The sequence below is a fragment of the Drosophila simulans genome, chromosome 3L (assembly GCF_016746395.2).
Source record: "Drosophila simulans strain w501 chromosome 3L, Prin_Dsim_3.1, whole genome shotgun sequence".
Lineage (NCBI taxonomy): Eukaryota > Metazoa > Arthropoda > Insecta > Diptera > Drosophilidae > Drosophila > Drosophila simulans.
In genome coordinates, this window is record NC_052522.2 from 15693242 (window position 1) to 15706255 (window position 13014).

The 13014-nt window shown below is 46.9% G+C and overlaps 4 protein-coding genes across 5 annotated transcripts; 3 read left to right on the plus strand and 1 right to left on the minus strand.

The window, feature by feature from the left end:
* The first annotated feature begins 73 nt into the window (after positions 1–73).
* LOC6738213 (group XIIA secretory phospholipase A2) lies at positions 74–1236 on the plus strand. Of its 2 annotated transcripts, none has more exons than XM_016171544.3 (3): positions 74–297; positions 371–530; positions 594–1236. In XM_016171544.3, the coding sequence occupies exons 1-3, from the start codon at positions 103–105 to the stop codon at positions 1034–1036; spliced, it is 798 nt and encodes a 265-aa protein (XP_016032076.1). In that variant the 5' UTR covers positions 74–102; the 3' UTR covers positions 1037–1236. The 2 variants fall into 2 exon arrangements, with proteins under 2 accessions (XP_016032076.1, XP_002085025.1); XM_002084989.4 differs by having other exon boundaries at positions 82–292.
* A 303-nt stretch (positions 1237–1539) lies between these two features.
* LOC6738214 (E3 ubiquitin-protein ligase NRDP1) lies at positions 1540–3474 on the plus strand. Its single transcript, XM_002084990.3, has 5 exons — positions 1540–1850; positions 1932–2074; positions 2147–2591; positions 2647–2812; positions 2871–3474. The coding sequence occupies exons 1-5, from the start codon at positions 1761–1763 to the stop codon at positions 2972–2974; spliced, it is 948 nt and encodes a 315-aa protein (XP_002085026.2). The 5' UTR covers positions 1540–1760; the 3' UTR covers positions 2975–3474.
* Positions 3475–4057: 583 nt separating this feature from the next.
* On the plus strand, positions 4058–5631 carry LOC6738215 (circumsporozoite protein). Its single transcript, XM_002084991.4, has 2 exons — positions 4058–4372; positions 4698–5631. The coding sequence occupies exons 1-2, from the start codon at positions 4255–4257 to the stop codon at positions 5516–5518; spliced, it is 939 nt and encodes a 312-aa protein (XP_002085027.1). The 5' UTR covers positions 4058–4254; the 3' UTR covers positions 5519–5631.
* Positions 5632–5749: 118 nt separating this feature from the next.
* Positions 5750–12920, minus strand: LOC6738216 (putative U5 small nuclear ribonucleoprotein 200 kDa helicase). The gene is made up of 6 exons (XM_016169428.3): positions 12723–12920; positions 11931–12626; positions 7130–11873; positions 6890–7064; positions 6552–6834; positions 5750–6493 (listed from the first exon to the last, which is right to left on the minus strand). The coding sequence occupies exons 1-6, from the start codon at positions 12765–12767 to the stop codon at positions 6008–6010; spliced, it is 6429 nt and encodes a 2142-aa protein (XP_016032077.1). The 5' UTR covers positions 12768–12920; the 3' UTR covers positions 5750–6007.
* Between the last annotated feature and the right edge of the window lie 94 nt (positions 12921–13014).

Consider the following 13014-nt stretch of genomic DNA (forward strand, 5'->3'; position numbering starts at 1 on the left):
GATTTCCAATTAGGATTTTTAAAAATGTTCAACAGTGCCTAAAAGTATGCCACCTCATATGCAGTTTGGTATGATTTCCGAGCCGGTTGGTATATTTGAACGATGACGTTTGGTCACACTGGTAGAACTATCTTTCACATAGTTTATTATTACGCGCAAACAACAAATAGCTCACCCTTTAAAAACGAATTAAACAGCGAACATGCAGTTCTCCTGGATGAAGGTGGCCATATACCTTCTAACGTTCCTAACCTACGCCTATTCAGGCTATGGATCCAGCACCATAGTCCACGTAAGGTGCACCTCTTCTCGAAGGGAATCTGTGAGAGCTGGTATCTGTTACTCCTGTATCTTCTCTCCCCGGATTTAGCTAAGGGATGCCATTATAGCCGCGGAGGCGATCTTTGGTGACGTGTTCAAGAACCTTATAGTGCTGGTGCGCAAATTTCGCACTGTCCACGAGGTTTTCGATGCGGCCGTGGACGAGAACTGCATATACCAGTGCCCCGCACCGGATATCGGAGGACCAGGTGTGGTGACGCACAACGCATTATGTAAATTGCCCAGCCTCCATATGTGTGTTTATCTTACAGCGCCCAGAGCGGTTCAGAATAAGTTCTATACCCCCACGGCAGATGGATGCGGTTCCCTGGGTCTGAGGATCAGCACTGACTATCTGCCGGCCAAGGAGATGGAGACGTGCTGCAACGATCACGATATCTGCTACGACACCTGTAATAGCGATAAGGAGCTGTGCGACCTGGACTTCAAGAGGTGCCTGTACAAGTACTGCGACAGCTACGAGAAGTCCATAGCCAGCGATCTGATGATGAAGGGCTGCAAGGCGGCTGCCAAGATGCTATTCACCGGCACCTTGACCCTGGGATGCCGCTCCTATCTGGACTCCCAACAGAGATCCTGCTATTGCGCACCGCCGAAAAGCTCCTCCTACAATGGCAATAGGCAGGGTAATAGCAATAGCAGGGAGAAGCAGCAACGCCAGAAATATGGATGGAAGGATCGCAACGAGATATAGTACAGGATAACTGGCTACGAGGGTGCGGGGCACTGGGGGTATCGGATTAAGCGTTAAATGTTTTATGTGTTGTGTTAGTCCATGAATTGGGGGTGGCCATGTCTATTGGGCTCCTTTTTCGACGAATTTCATTATTGTATACCAAATAGTGGCATGCCAACGGTCCAGACTGTTAAATACATTGATATTTTTACCTATTATACAGATGATATATTTTTAAATCAACTACGCGCTGATTAATCGCCGTAGGCTTATGCTGACGTGGTCCTTTGGGCAGGATATGTACATTATTTGTGAAATATATGATCGTCAAGGGGGTAAACATATTTTAACCAGCACAATGGTGTATTTAATTTTTTAAGTTGCCTGACCAAAACTAATTCAATAGTACAAATAAATATTTTGGATGTTTCAATCGCAGCCTATGAATGGAGAAGATCAAATAAAAATTCTATTATATCGAAAATTTTGACTTTAAGTCAAACTTTATCTTAAAACTAAGGTGAAACAGAAAGTATCTCAATATTTTCAAGCTAAACAGTTATTCTAAGAAGCCATTTCCCGCGGAATACAGCTAAAGTGCCATCCCTGCTTTCCAACACTACTCATTCACACTACACAACACTGCACTGACTGAACCGAAAAAAACACAGATTTTGCAATCCGCAGAAAAGAATTATTAATAGTATTTTTATGCGGATGGCCAGCGTACTGAGTACCTAGGATGGGTTACGATGTGAATCGCTTTCAGGGGGAGGTGGACGAGGAGCTTACTTGCCCCATCTGCTCCGGAGTGCTGGAAGATCCGCTGCAGGTTTGTTTTGTTTGCAAAGAACGCACACCACGCATCATACATATGCATTAAATATACAATCATACATATCTACCGATTCAGGCCGTGATGTGCGAGCACGCCTTCTGCCGCGGATGCATTAACGAGTGGCTAACCCGCCAGCCCACTTGTCCGGTGGATCGCAATGCCTTGACCACTGCCAACTTGCGAGCAGTGCCTCGCATATTGCGCAACCTACTGTCCAGGTGAGAAACACCCAACGCCTCCTACTCTCCACCCTTGTGAACCGTAACTAATCTTTGACCCTTGCCAACCAGACTGTCAATTACCTGTGACAATGCGCCTTATGGCTGCACGGCTGTTCTCAAGCTAGACGCCTACAATTCCCATTTGGAAGAATGCATCCACAACCCGAAGCGACCATTCCCCTGCGAGAAGGGTTGCGGCTTTGACATACCCAAGGATGAGCTAAAGGACCACAACTGCGTGCGGGAGCTGCGCACTTTAATTGTCAAGCAGACGGAAAAGATGGGTGAGCTCAAATCGGAGCTCACCGACCAGCAGCTGACTATCAACGAACTGAAGCGCGAGCTTCAGCTATTCAAGGACTTTATGCGTGCCATGCGCGTCTCCAATCCTGCGATGCGGGCCATAGCCGACCAGATGGAGCGCGACGAGGTGATCCGCTGGAGCAGCACACTGCCCCGGGCCAGGGTTACGCGCTGGGGGGGAATGATCTCTACGCCCGACGATGCACTGCAGGTGAAGCCCTAATCCTACATCTTTTTAAAAAGTCAACTCACATTTCATTTCATAGCTCATGATCAAGCGCGCTTTGTCCGAGTCGGGCTGTCCGCCACACATCCTGGATAGTCTTATGGAGTTCTGCCACGAGCGACGTTGGCCCCGTGGACTCAGTTCGCTGGAGACACGTCAAACCAATCGTAGGATATACGACAACTATGTGTGTCGACGCATTCCAGGTAACAAGCTTAAATCCTGAATTAAGAAGGCTTTTTCTTGAAACTTACTCTTCCGCAGGCAAGCAAGCTGTGCTCGTTTTGAGCTGCGACAACCTCCACATGACTGAGGACGTCATGATCGATCCAGGTTTGGTCATGATCTTCGCCCATGGCATCGAGTAGGCCCTCAGCCGCTGATTAACCACTTATCCTAGGTTAAATGCTAACTATATCGAACAGTGCTCAGTTTTGTTGATTCCTTAACGTAAGAGTAAGCATTAAAAACAATATTGTAAGGAAAAACTCGCAAAACAAACCATTCAAGCGCCTCATGACGACTTTCAAGTTGTACAAAAAATATATATTACTTTCGGTTCATTGTGTTTTATCCATTTAGTTAGTACGCAAATTCGTATACATCATTAATTCGTTCGCATATTACATGTTTGATTAAGCGATCTCAGCAAATGTCCCTTTGTTATCGTTCACTTCATTCTCATTTTGATGGAAGGCAGCTGTGAATGTCCTAATTCGCGTTTAAATTCGTATTGCACAACTTACTTAAATTTCTGAAATATTTGTCAATACTTTTAGATTAAATGTGAAACAATTAATAAACACTTTATTTAACTAATGTAATTATGGAAGAATTTATTACTATAATAAACCATTTGCTTTTATAATGGATTTCTTTCAATTATATAGTATGTTACAAAAAAAAATCCATTTATTCATTTATTTAAGTGCACTCCCATGACTTATTTTTCTGAAAGTTTGTCTAGCCTTTTAGATTAGAAATAGAAATAAAAGTGATTATTCCAACTAAACCGATGGTTCTAGCCTCTTATCAGCTGAAAGGGCAGACAAGCGCCTGCCTTTGGAAATCCGACACAAATGTTCACTGGGATGTACCCCCCACACTTGCAAGCACCAACTCATTTGGGGAGATCTGGCCGCCTCCACTCTGTGGACCCGTAAAAGTTCTGGACAACATCTGTTTCCCGAAATGGAAATCGAAAAGCAACAAAAAACAAGAGGCAGCTCCAAGCAACAAAATAAACAAAAGAAAACCAAACTAGTTCCTCCACGAGCTTTGGATGCCAACCGGTTTCGGCTTTTGTACACCCGTTTTGTTTTTTTCCTACATAATACAACGTTATACAAAGTTTGCATCGGTTACATGTGCCAAAAATCGTTTGATTATACAAGCCAGTTTTGGTTTTAATTTTTCTTTTTTTTGTTCATATTTGCCGAACATCTTGAATATTGATAGAAGCAATTAGCGCCATCCAGACCAAAGGGGCTGCCCCCTGCGGCGATTGAAAGTGAGAGTTGATCGGCCGATTGGCCGAGCGGACAGGCTGAAATATGTACATCCAACAGTTGATCGCGAAGCGGCGCAGCCAACGGACGTGTCCAGCTGCGATCTCCAGAAGGCAGCCAATCTAATCGAAGAACACGAAATGAATCTATCAATTCCGGTGCTATTTGTGGCCCTCATCTGTCTGGGAGCTGCGTCGGCGTTTCCCCAACTGAGGCAGCGCAACGAGAAGCAGGTCCAAACCGGCGATGATGATTTCCGTAAGTTGAATTCTAAACTTTAAGACTTTCGAATTTAGGGATTTACAAATATTAGCTTTTTTTAGATTGTTAAACTTCCTAAATTAATTTGGAAAATACTTTTCAAATCTGATATTCTGTAAATATATATCTATACATATCTATCTATATGTTTTTGTGTATACATATGTATAAATTAAGTATTGAGAACAAAGCGTAAAATATTTAGTAGAATTATAGATTGCTGCGAAATTTTTAATAATAAACTTGCGATTATTCAGCTTCTTTTAATTGAAATTAAAATAAATATGAAATAATTAATAATATATTAATTTGCATTTTACAGCTTCCAAGGGCGCCACAATCGAGGAAGTAGTGGTGGAATCAGCCTTGTACATCAAACCCAAGTCTAACCCACAGGTGCGTCGCGTCCGTTCGGTCCTGGATCAAATATCCGGAATCCAGGCCACTCACAAGAGGGTGAAGCGTCAGTTTGGACGACAATTTGGTGGTCAGTATGCTGGAAATCCCGGGTTCGGCGGCGGATTCGGTGGAGAGTCTGGTTTTGGAGGTGGATTCGGCGGTAATCAAGGATTTGGAGGCAACCAGGGATTCGGTGGCAACCAGGGATTCGGCGGTAATCAGGGATTCGGCGGTAATCCAGGATTCGGAGGAAATCCCGGATTCGGCGGTAATCAAGGTGGAAAAGTTCAGGCGGACACATCGGCCGGCGCTGGGGGAACCAAAGCGGGTGTTGGTGTTGGTGCCGGACCAGATGGCGGCAATGCCAATGCCAACGTCGAGTTAAATCCGCTCGGACCACTCGGACCCAGTGGTTACAACCAGGAGCAGGCCGCATCCAACGGAGCTGCCCACAGCAACTACAACAATGGACTCAACTCTGGATCCTCGGCCGCCAGTGGGCAGGCTCAGGGCTTCCAGTCACAGAGTGCCAATGGATCATTCGGTGCCTCTTCCGCTAGCACGGCCACTCAGTCCCAGAACACCAGCCCCTTTGGATCCAATAATGCAGCAGGTGCTTCGCTGAGTCAGGTGTACCATCTTCCCAATGGACAGACAATCAACTTTAGCTCCACGAACAGCTTCGCTAATGGAGGAGCCAATCGTGGCAGTAGCCATGGATCGGCAGTTTCTGTCAGCCGCTAAAAGCAAAGTCCTCCACACAGGGAAATTACCTCCAAGTTAATCTATTTGTCAGCAATCCTATGTGCAAATATCTAAAATAAAAAACCCAAATAAATATTTATGATTGAATTGAAGATAATTTGAATTAATTAATTAAAATCTAAACGGTTCCATTTTGATAATCCAGATTACAAATTATAACAAACTTGAATTGTTCCATATGAAATTAAAAAGCTTAAAAAAATATAAGAATTGACATTGTTGACTATGAAATATTTATCTTCTTGGTATCAACTAACGAAAGAAACTTGAACAATGTTTGTTATTTTGTTTTAATTATATTCTTTTTGTTTTGTCACTTTATATAATTATCCTCAGTGTATTTTTTTACAATTTGGTTTCTACTAAAGTAGTACACGAAATTATTATTGCTACAATTAATGCGCGTAAATTGTAAAATGATTGATTTTCATTTGCGCAGACATGTCCAACTGATGATCCTTAAGAAAACTAATCTGACTCGCTCTCGCTTTCCGACTGGAAGTCACCCACTTCGATGGAAAACTTGTACTCCTGATCGCAACCCAAATAGGAATCGCTCATGTAGTACAGAGTGTAATCGTGTTTGCCCGGACTAGGTGCCACAAAGTCCAGCTTGACCTTTGCCTTTTGCTGCAGCGTGAGCCGTTTGATGGAGAGCAGGGAGTTGGTCTTGGGATCGCCTATGACGACCCACCATCCTTCTTCGCGTTTCTGCGGGAAGAATGGAGCAATGACTGGCCCAGTGACCTCATCCTCACGTTCCAGTTGAACCACTACATTAACGGTTGATCCTGAGTTGATGCGATCCTTGTCCACCACCTCATAGTTCAGCTCAATGTTGGGGTATCGGTTGCAGAATCGAGCAACATCGGCCATTTGTAAATCGGAGAGCTGCAGCAGGCGAGTGCGATCCTCGTCCTCAAGTTCCATGATATCGAAAACAGTTTCGATTTTCTAAAATATACAACGAAACATTAGATAATCCTAAAGATTCACGTGTTGTTACTCTCACCTTCTCTGTGCACCGCTTGACAATCTCGGGACTAAAGTGCGGCAACTGCTTCAAGTACGAGTCCTTGCTCCACATGGCCTGCGTGACCATCTGAGCCAGCTCCATGGCAGCCACAGCCGGCGATAGCCAGCCATTTGAACTCAGCACATCTACGCAGGCCTGAATGAGGCGGATGGCCTTGCTCAGTATCTGCTCCGTATCGCCTTGCAGTTCAGGTCCCAATTGCAATCGCGAAAGATGAGCCTGAAGCAGCAAATTGGTCTTGATGTGCGGATCATTGAATCTGAAATAACATTAGTAAGATTCTTGTTGGGATTCTAAATATATGGGCTGCTTACTTTGGAGCCGTTTCATTGGGTCCTGTGAGTTTGTTGGGCAGTCGCTGAGAAAGCGTGCGCAGAACCTGCTCCTCATGATGCCTGACCACCACATCCTCGTACTCAGCTGCAGATGAAATAATTTCCAGCAGGCCACGCACTTTTGTTTTGCTGTTCAGGGACAAGCTGAAGAGCTCTGGAAAAAAAATGATAGGGAAATGAAGATGACAATTGCTTAAACTTAAATCTACTGCTTCATACCGATAGTTGTATAGTTGATGTAATAGTAGGCAGCAATCATGCCCAGATTGAGTGGCAGGGTGTCCATATCATCTTCCACGCTAATACACTTCGACTGTTCTAGATCGCTCAGCGTATTCTCCACCAACTCCGAAAGATGGTCGGAGAGATGGCGATGCGTTACGCCCTGCAAATTGTAGTAATTGGGATTTTGGGTCAATCTTCTGTAGAGGAACGTCCAGGTGAGATAATCAACAGCATCCTGTTTGTTCTCAATTGTCTTAGTGACCACCTCGGCGTTAAAGTGATCGTGCATTCTATGATCCAGATGACTTTCGATGGGCAGCGGCTCGTTGATGAATTTCTTAAAGAAGTCCTTCTTGCTGCTCTGGCACATCAGCACGCACTTGGCATCCGCATCCTCGTTGGGTCGATTGGCTCGACCAATCATTTGCAGCACGTCGGTAATGGGATAGTCCTCATACGAATGATTCTTGCCGTTGTAAAATTGTGTGTCCATGATGATCACCAAGTGAGCGGAGATGCTCATGCCCCAGCAAAGATCCCTGGAGACAACAGCTACTTGCACGGCGCCAGAGTCAAACAGCTGCTCCACCAGACGATGATCTGAGGCGGATAGGCCCTCATGGAGATAGGCCACTCCTTGCGCCAGGGTCTCCTTCAAAGTTTTATCCGTCATTCGTTCGAGGAACGGCTTGATGTCCTCCTCCTCAGCATGGAAGAAACGATTGGGTTGCAAATCCGAGGCTGCGTAGGTCAAAACATCAATTGCAGTGAGCCTGGCCTGTTTTCTGGACGAGACAAACACAATCACCGGCTTGTGGGCGCTGTACTTGAGGATGGCATTGTAAACAGGCTTGGACATCGTGGCAATTCTGGTGGCGTTGTGGGTTACATTATAACCTTGGATGTGCAGCTCCAACGGAATGGGACGCACGCTGGGGTGGAAGTTGAAAGTGGCATTGGGATTACATCCCAGCCACTGGGCGACATCCCTGGCATCCGTTAGCGATGCAGACAACGCCACTATTCTGATCTGTTTCTCAATCTGCGAGCTAATGTATCGCATCCTAGAGCATACAATTTCCAAAACAGGACCTTCTTCGCCACCCACCAACTGCAGTTCGTCCACAATGAACAGGTTCACCAGTTGTACGTTCTTCCTCTGCTTCCATCTGCGCGACAACACATCCCACTTATCCGCAGTAGTGATCACCAGCTGTCCCTTGGCAATCAGCTTAAGATCGGTTCCAGTTTCGCCGGTCAATTTAACCACTTTTATATCCAGCGATCCAAATTTGCTATGCCAATCCGCAAAAACTAAGTCCGCCAATGCCTCCTCTGAGACCAAATAGACACATCGTGCATCGGATTGGGTGGTGAACAAGCGCATGATGGCAAACTCTGCAATAGTCATCTTTCCGGATCCAGTTGGTGCTCCAACAAAGACATTCTCATCACTATTGTAGACTGCGTTGAAGACCTGTGTCTGAATGGGATTGAATTGCGGGAAGCGTTGCGTATAAAACGATTCAAACTTCGGCTGCCGCAGTGCACTAATAGGAAGCGGTTGGAGATCCAACAGCTCCGTAGGTGGCATATTCTTCTCGGGCAGAATCAAGTGTCGGAAAGAAACTGGTAATTGGGTCTCTGCACCTATCCAACGGTCTGAGACAATGCGAAGGAAGTACTGCGGTGGCAGAGGTTCAAAGACAGGCACAAAGAACTTAAGCTGGTGCTCATCCTGGGAATACTTCTGCTTCAGCAGGAAAAACTCGTGATGGAGAATGAGTTCCGAGTCGACATCTTCAATTAAAACCCAGAAACCTTCCGACTGGCCATGCACCTTTTCATCCCATTGGAAATCCGGTGTAATGGTGAGTTCCACTCTCAGAGTTCCCCTTGTTATGGGTTGAATGTGCGTGGAGAGCTCCAATTTGGGGAACTGGTGCACAAATTTGTGGATTGTCTTTCCTAACTTGGGCACTCTAATCAGCTCACCAAGTTCATGTGGCTCTAGATCGTAAAGCCTGCCCCAAGGGAAGTGTTTTTTCTCCAGCTTCTTGGCAATCTCATCGGGCATCTTCTTGAACTGGCGAAGTGGTGTCATCGATTGCCACATCCTTCTGTCGATCATCTTGCAGAGCGTCAACGTTTTGTCCGCCAATTGAGCCCATCCGCGGGTCAATACAATCTCAAAAATGGCTCTCATTAAACGGGCAGCGGATTGGGTAATGAACACCATGTCCGACATCAATGCAAAGCCCTCCAGTTTCAACTGGGAGATATAGGCTTGCAGCAAAACATTCACCTTGGCGCTATGCTCCTCAATGGACTCCTTAATGGGAATGGGCACTCGTTCCATGAGCTTCTGCAACTCCAACTTTTCCTCTTCTCGGACGGAAATATGCCGGAATTCCGAGGATAGGGAGAATACGCGGAACAACTCAATCTCACTAAGCGTTTGCTTGAGCAGCTGGTTGTAAGTCAGCATGGTTTCATGGGTTAGGTAATAGTGAGAGGCAATGCGTCCCAGATCAGTAACCTGGAAGTGTCCCGTCTTTCGATCGTATTTAATGAGACCACTCCTCTCCAGACAGCAAGCTGCGGTGTGCAGGAGATCAGCACGATGTTGCTCCAACAGAGGATCAGCCTTGATGGCATCGTGGGAAACTCCGTACAACGTGGGATTCCTCAACATTCTAATGTACAGATAAGTGTAGCCCAACCAGTTAACTGCATCCTGGAGATGTTGGACCGTTCCTAGCACAATCTCTGCATTGAGCATGTCAGGAAGCTTGGAGATGAATTGGGACTCAATCGGCAACTGCTGGTTGAGCAAGGAGAGATAGAACTGCAACTCACTGTGATTGGTTATAAGAATACCCTCACCCTTGGTATCATACTGCGGTCGTCCAGCACGACCCAACATCTGCAGAACATCCAAAGCACTCAGCTCCACCCAACGTCCTTTTTCCGGATTGTATACCTGCGTGCCCTTGATGATTACAGTGTGAGCTGGTAGATTGACACCCCAAGCCAGAGTGGCGGTGGAAACCAAAACTTGAATGTGCCGATCAGCGAATAGATCTTCCACCAAAGTACGATCGACGCGAGTCATTCCAGCATGATGAATGGCAAAGCCGTAGGGCAGTAACTCCTTTAGCTCTGTGTTCTTTACTTGCTCGGCTTCAGTCCGCAGCACTTCCATGCTTGCTGATCCTTCCTTAAGAAAGCTGCCAAGGGTATCCTGCTCCAGGCACATGTCCCTCACGGCCCTGGCCGTTTTTCCAGTCTCCTTGCGCGAGTGTACGAAGACCAGAACCTGATTGCGCCCAGCATGCTCCATGGTCTTCTCATAAACAATCTCGTTCATCACCTGGAACCGCTTTAGGGCCTTCTTCTCCGTCACACCGATATATTGCTGCTCCAGGGACACAGGCCGATAGCTGTTATCAAAGTAGAAGAGGCCTTTATCGGGCTTTACGCGTAGGAAGGTGGCCACGTCCTGATAGTTGGGCAGTGTGGCAGATAAGCCCACCAATCGCACCTCCTCCTGGGTAGTTTCAATATTCCTTATCGTACGTGCCACCAGGGCCTCAAGCACCGGACCACGCTCGTCGTGGAGCAAGTGAATCTCATCGATGATTACCAATCGCACTAAGCTCACAAAAGTACGCTCTCCTCCCTTTCGAGTGATGATATCCCACTTCTCTGGTGTGCACACAATTATCTGCGTGGCGGCGATCTGTTCCCTGGTCAGCTGGTGATCTCCAGTCAACTCGGAGACCGTCAAATTATAGCAGGCAAGGCGTCGTCCAAAATTGCCCACCATTTCCTGCACCAGCGATTTCATGGGAGCCACGTAAATGATTTTGAAATCCTGCGCATTGATGGTACCATCCTCGTTGATGTGCTTTCCAATCTCCCGCATCATGGTTAGCAGGGCCACATTAGTTTTACCAGCTCCAGTAGGAGCGCACAGCAGCATATTCTCGTCACTGTCCAGAGCGGCCTTGTACAAGCGACTTTGGATACGATTAAGGGTCTTGAAACCCTCAAACACAGGCTGCACATATTTTGGGAGCTTGTCCACAGGCTGAAGTTCCTCATTGGCATCAAATGGCACGGGTTTCAGTGCAGGCACGTGCACCTCCTCGTAGCCCTTTCGCTGTTTCCTGTAGGAGCCGTCGGGTAGCTGACAGCGCTTGTTGGCCATAAAGTGAGATCCTTGAGTGAATGCCATCTCTTCCAACTCGAGTAGCTGTCGCACACCGGCCACCTGCCCGGCAGCCGCCGCTCCACCATCCTCTGCATCGCCTTTGCCACGCTTGCTTCCCCGTGCTTCGCCTTCGTCTTGATCCTCTGACTTTCCAGTATCCAATTGCCGAAGGATTTTGGCCAACGCAGAATTTCCGCGCATCTTCTCGCGAATTCTTTGCCGCTCGCTGTCTGTTTGAGCTGAGGCGAGCATGGTGCAGTACAGGACCATCTGCCGGTTAAGCTTCAATTGCTTAATGAAGTCAAAGCAATCGTAGCCCAGCAGAAGCACCAATTGATTTTCGCAATCGCGATCGTCGGCGGCATCTTTGAGGATCTTCAGCACATCGGCGGCTTTGCTTTGCGACACCATGGCGTCCTTGTAGAACTTGCTCAGACAACGCTGCAACCAATACGCATCTATGTCCAGAGGATGCAAGGAGCGCTCTTTCTTTACATTATTTGCGGCTTCCTCGTTGGCCAGCTGTGAAAGCAAACACGAATTAGAAATGGGAATCGCAATTTTAACTACATTACTCACATTCTCTGCATGCAGGGTGTGATCAATGCGGGCCTCCTCTCCTTCATCCTGGGCATCGTCGTCGCGAATCTCACCATACATGTCGTTGTCGCTCTCCTCTTCGGATTCCTCAAACTGCACATTGATGCCGTAGGTTTCATCGATCTGCTCCTCGTTGTTCGGAGCAGCAGTCAAAGCATTCACCGCATCGCTGCCAAAGTCTGTGATTTTTTTGCCCAGGTTAACCAGCAGAGCGAATCGCTCATCTGTAACTGCGCCCAGCAAACTATCCACATCCTTCTTTCGCTCCCGATCCTTTAAGCGATCGTTCTTGAGGACAGCCAGAATCTCATCAGCGGCACCGCACAGGATATCCCTGGGCTGATCCCCCAGAGCCTCCTGGATGAAACTGAGCAGGACCTCGTAGGTCTGTCGAGTTTCCTGGGTCTTGGGTCGATACACAATGCCCACCATCTCGTCAATGCCCTCGGACAGCAGAGTGGCGCCCTTCATCCGCTCGAAATCGTACTGGGCCTCATCTCGCTTCTGACGTTTCACCTTGCGCTCCTCCGTTTTCTCCGGCTTCGTTCGCTGGTAACGATCTCCCATCCTGGTTCCGTCCAGCTTTCCCACCAGGGAACACACCTCGCCAGTGGCCTCATCACGCCGCGGACGTTCGATGAGTCGGACATCGGCTTGCAGCACAAGATTGGAGTTCTGAAAAAAGGAAAATACAATTAACGTGTTTGTGAAATTCTGCAGAGACGCCGCATGGAGTGGGAAAAGTTTTCCCGGACGGGATTTGGCACTTACCGCCTTGTACTCGTACTGCAGCTGACGTGCTGCGGCATCCGCCATGTCTGTTTAGTTGTTTTTACAAGTATTAAGCACTTAAATTAACCTATTTTACAACTTTTTTCGGAAATATTGTAGTGAAAAGCCGCTGTTTGTGGCTACGCGAGCTGCCAGATTGTCATAAGCTAAAGAGATGCCATATGTGCGAAGGCAACTGAAAATCGATATCAGGGCTGCCATTTGTAGGAAACCTATCGTTAGCGCGCGCAAATAAATTCTTAAAAATGTAGTCCACCAACATTCCGAGTTA

Bases quoted from the DNA above. Each gene is read 5' to 3' on its own strand.
- LOC6738213 (XM_016171544.3), top strand. From the start codon at position 103: ATGACGTTTGGTCACACTGGTAGAACTATCTTTCACATAGTTTATTAT. The intron at 298-370 runs GTGCACCTCTTC...CCCCGGATTTAG, and splicing joins AGCACCATAGTCCACGTAAG to CTAAGGGATGCCATTATAGC. The intron at 531-593 runs GTGTGGTGACGC...TTTATCTTACAG, and splicing joins ACCGGATATCGGAGGACCAG to CGCCCAGAGCGGTTCAGAAT.
- LOC6738214 (XM_002084990.3), top strand. From the start codon at position 1,761: ATGGGTTACGATGTGAATCGCTTTCAGGGGGAGGTGGACGAGGAGCTT. The intron at 1,851-1,931 runs GTTTGTTTTGTT...CTACCGATTCAG, and splicing joins TGCTGGAAGATCCGCTGCAG to GCCGTGATGTGCGAGCACGC. The intron at 2,075-2,146 runs GTGAGAAACACC...CTTGCCAACCAG, and splicing joins TTGCGCAACCTACTGTCCAG to ACTGTCAATTACCTGTGACA.
- LOC6738215 (XM_002084991.4), top strand. From the start codon at position 4,255: ATGAATCTATCAATTCCGGTGCTATTTGTGGCCCTCATCTGTCTGGGA. The intron at 4,373-4,697 runs GTAAGTTGAATT...TGCATTTTACAG, and splicing joins AACCGGCGATGATGATTTCC to CTTCCAAGGGCGCCACAATC.
- LOC6738216 (XM_016169428.3), bottom strand. From the start codon at position 12,767: ATGGCGGATGCCGCAGCACGTCAGCTGCAGTACGAGTACAAGGCG. The intron at 11,874-11,930 runs GTGAGTAATGTA...TTGCTTTCACAG, and splicing joins ACACCCTGCATGCAGAGAAT to CTGGCCAACGAGGAAGCCGC. The intron at 6,835-6,889 runs GTAAGCAGCCCA...ATGTTATTTCAG, and splicing joins CCCAATGAAACGGCTCCAAA to ATTCAATGATCCGCACATCA.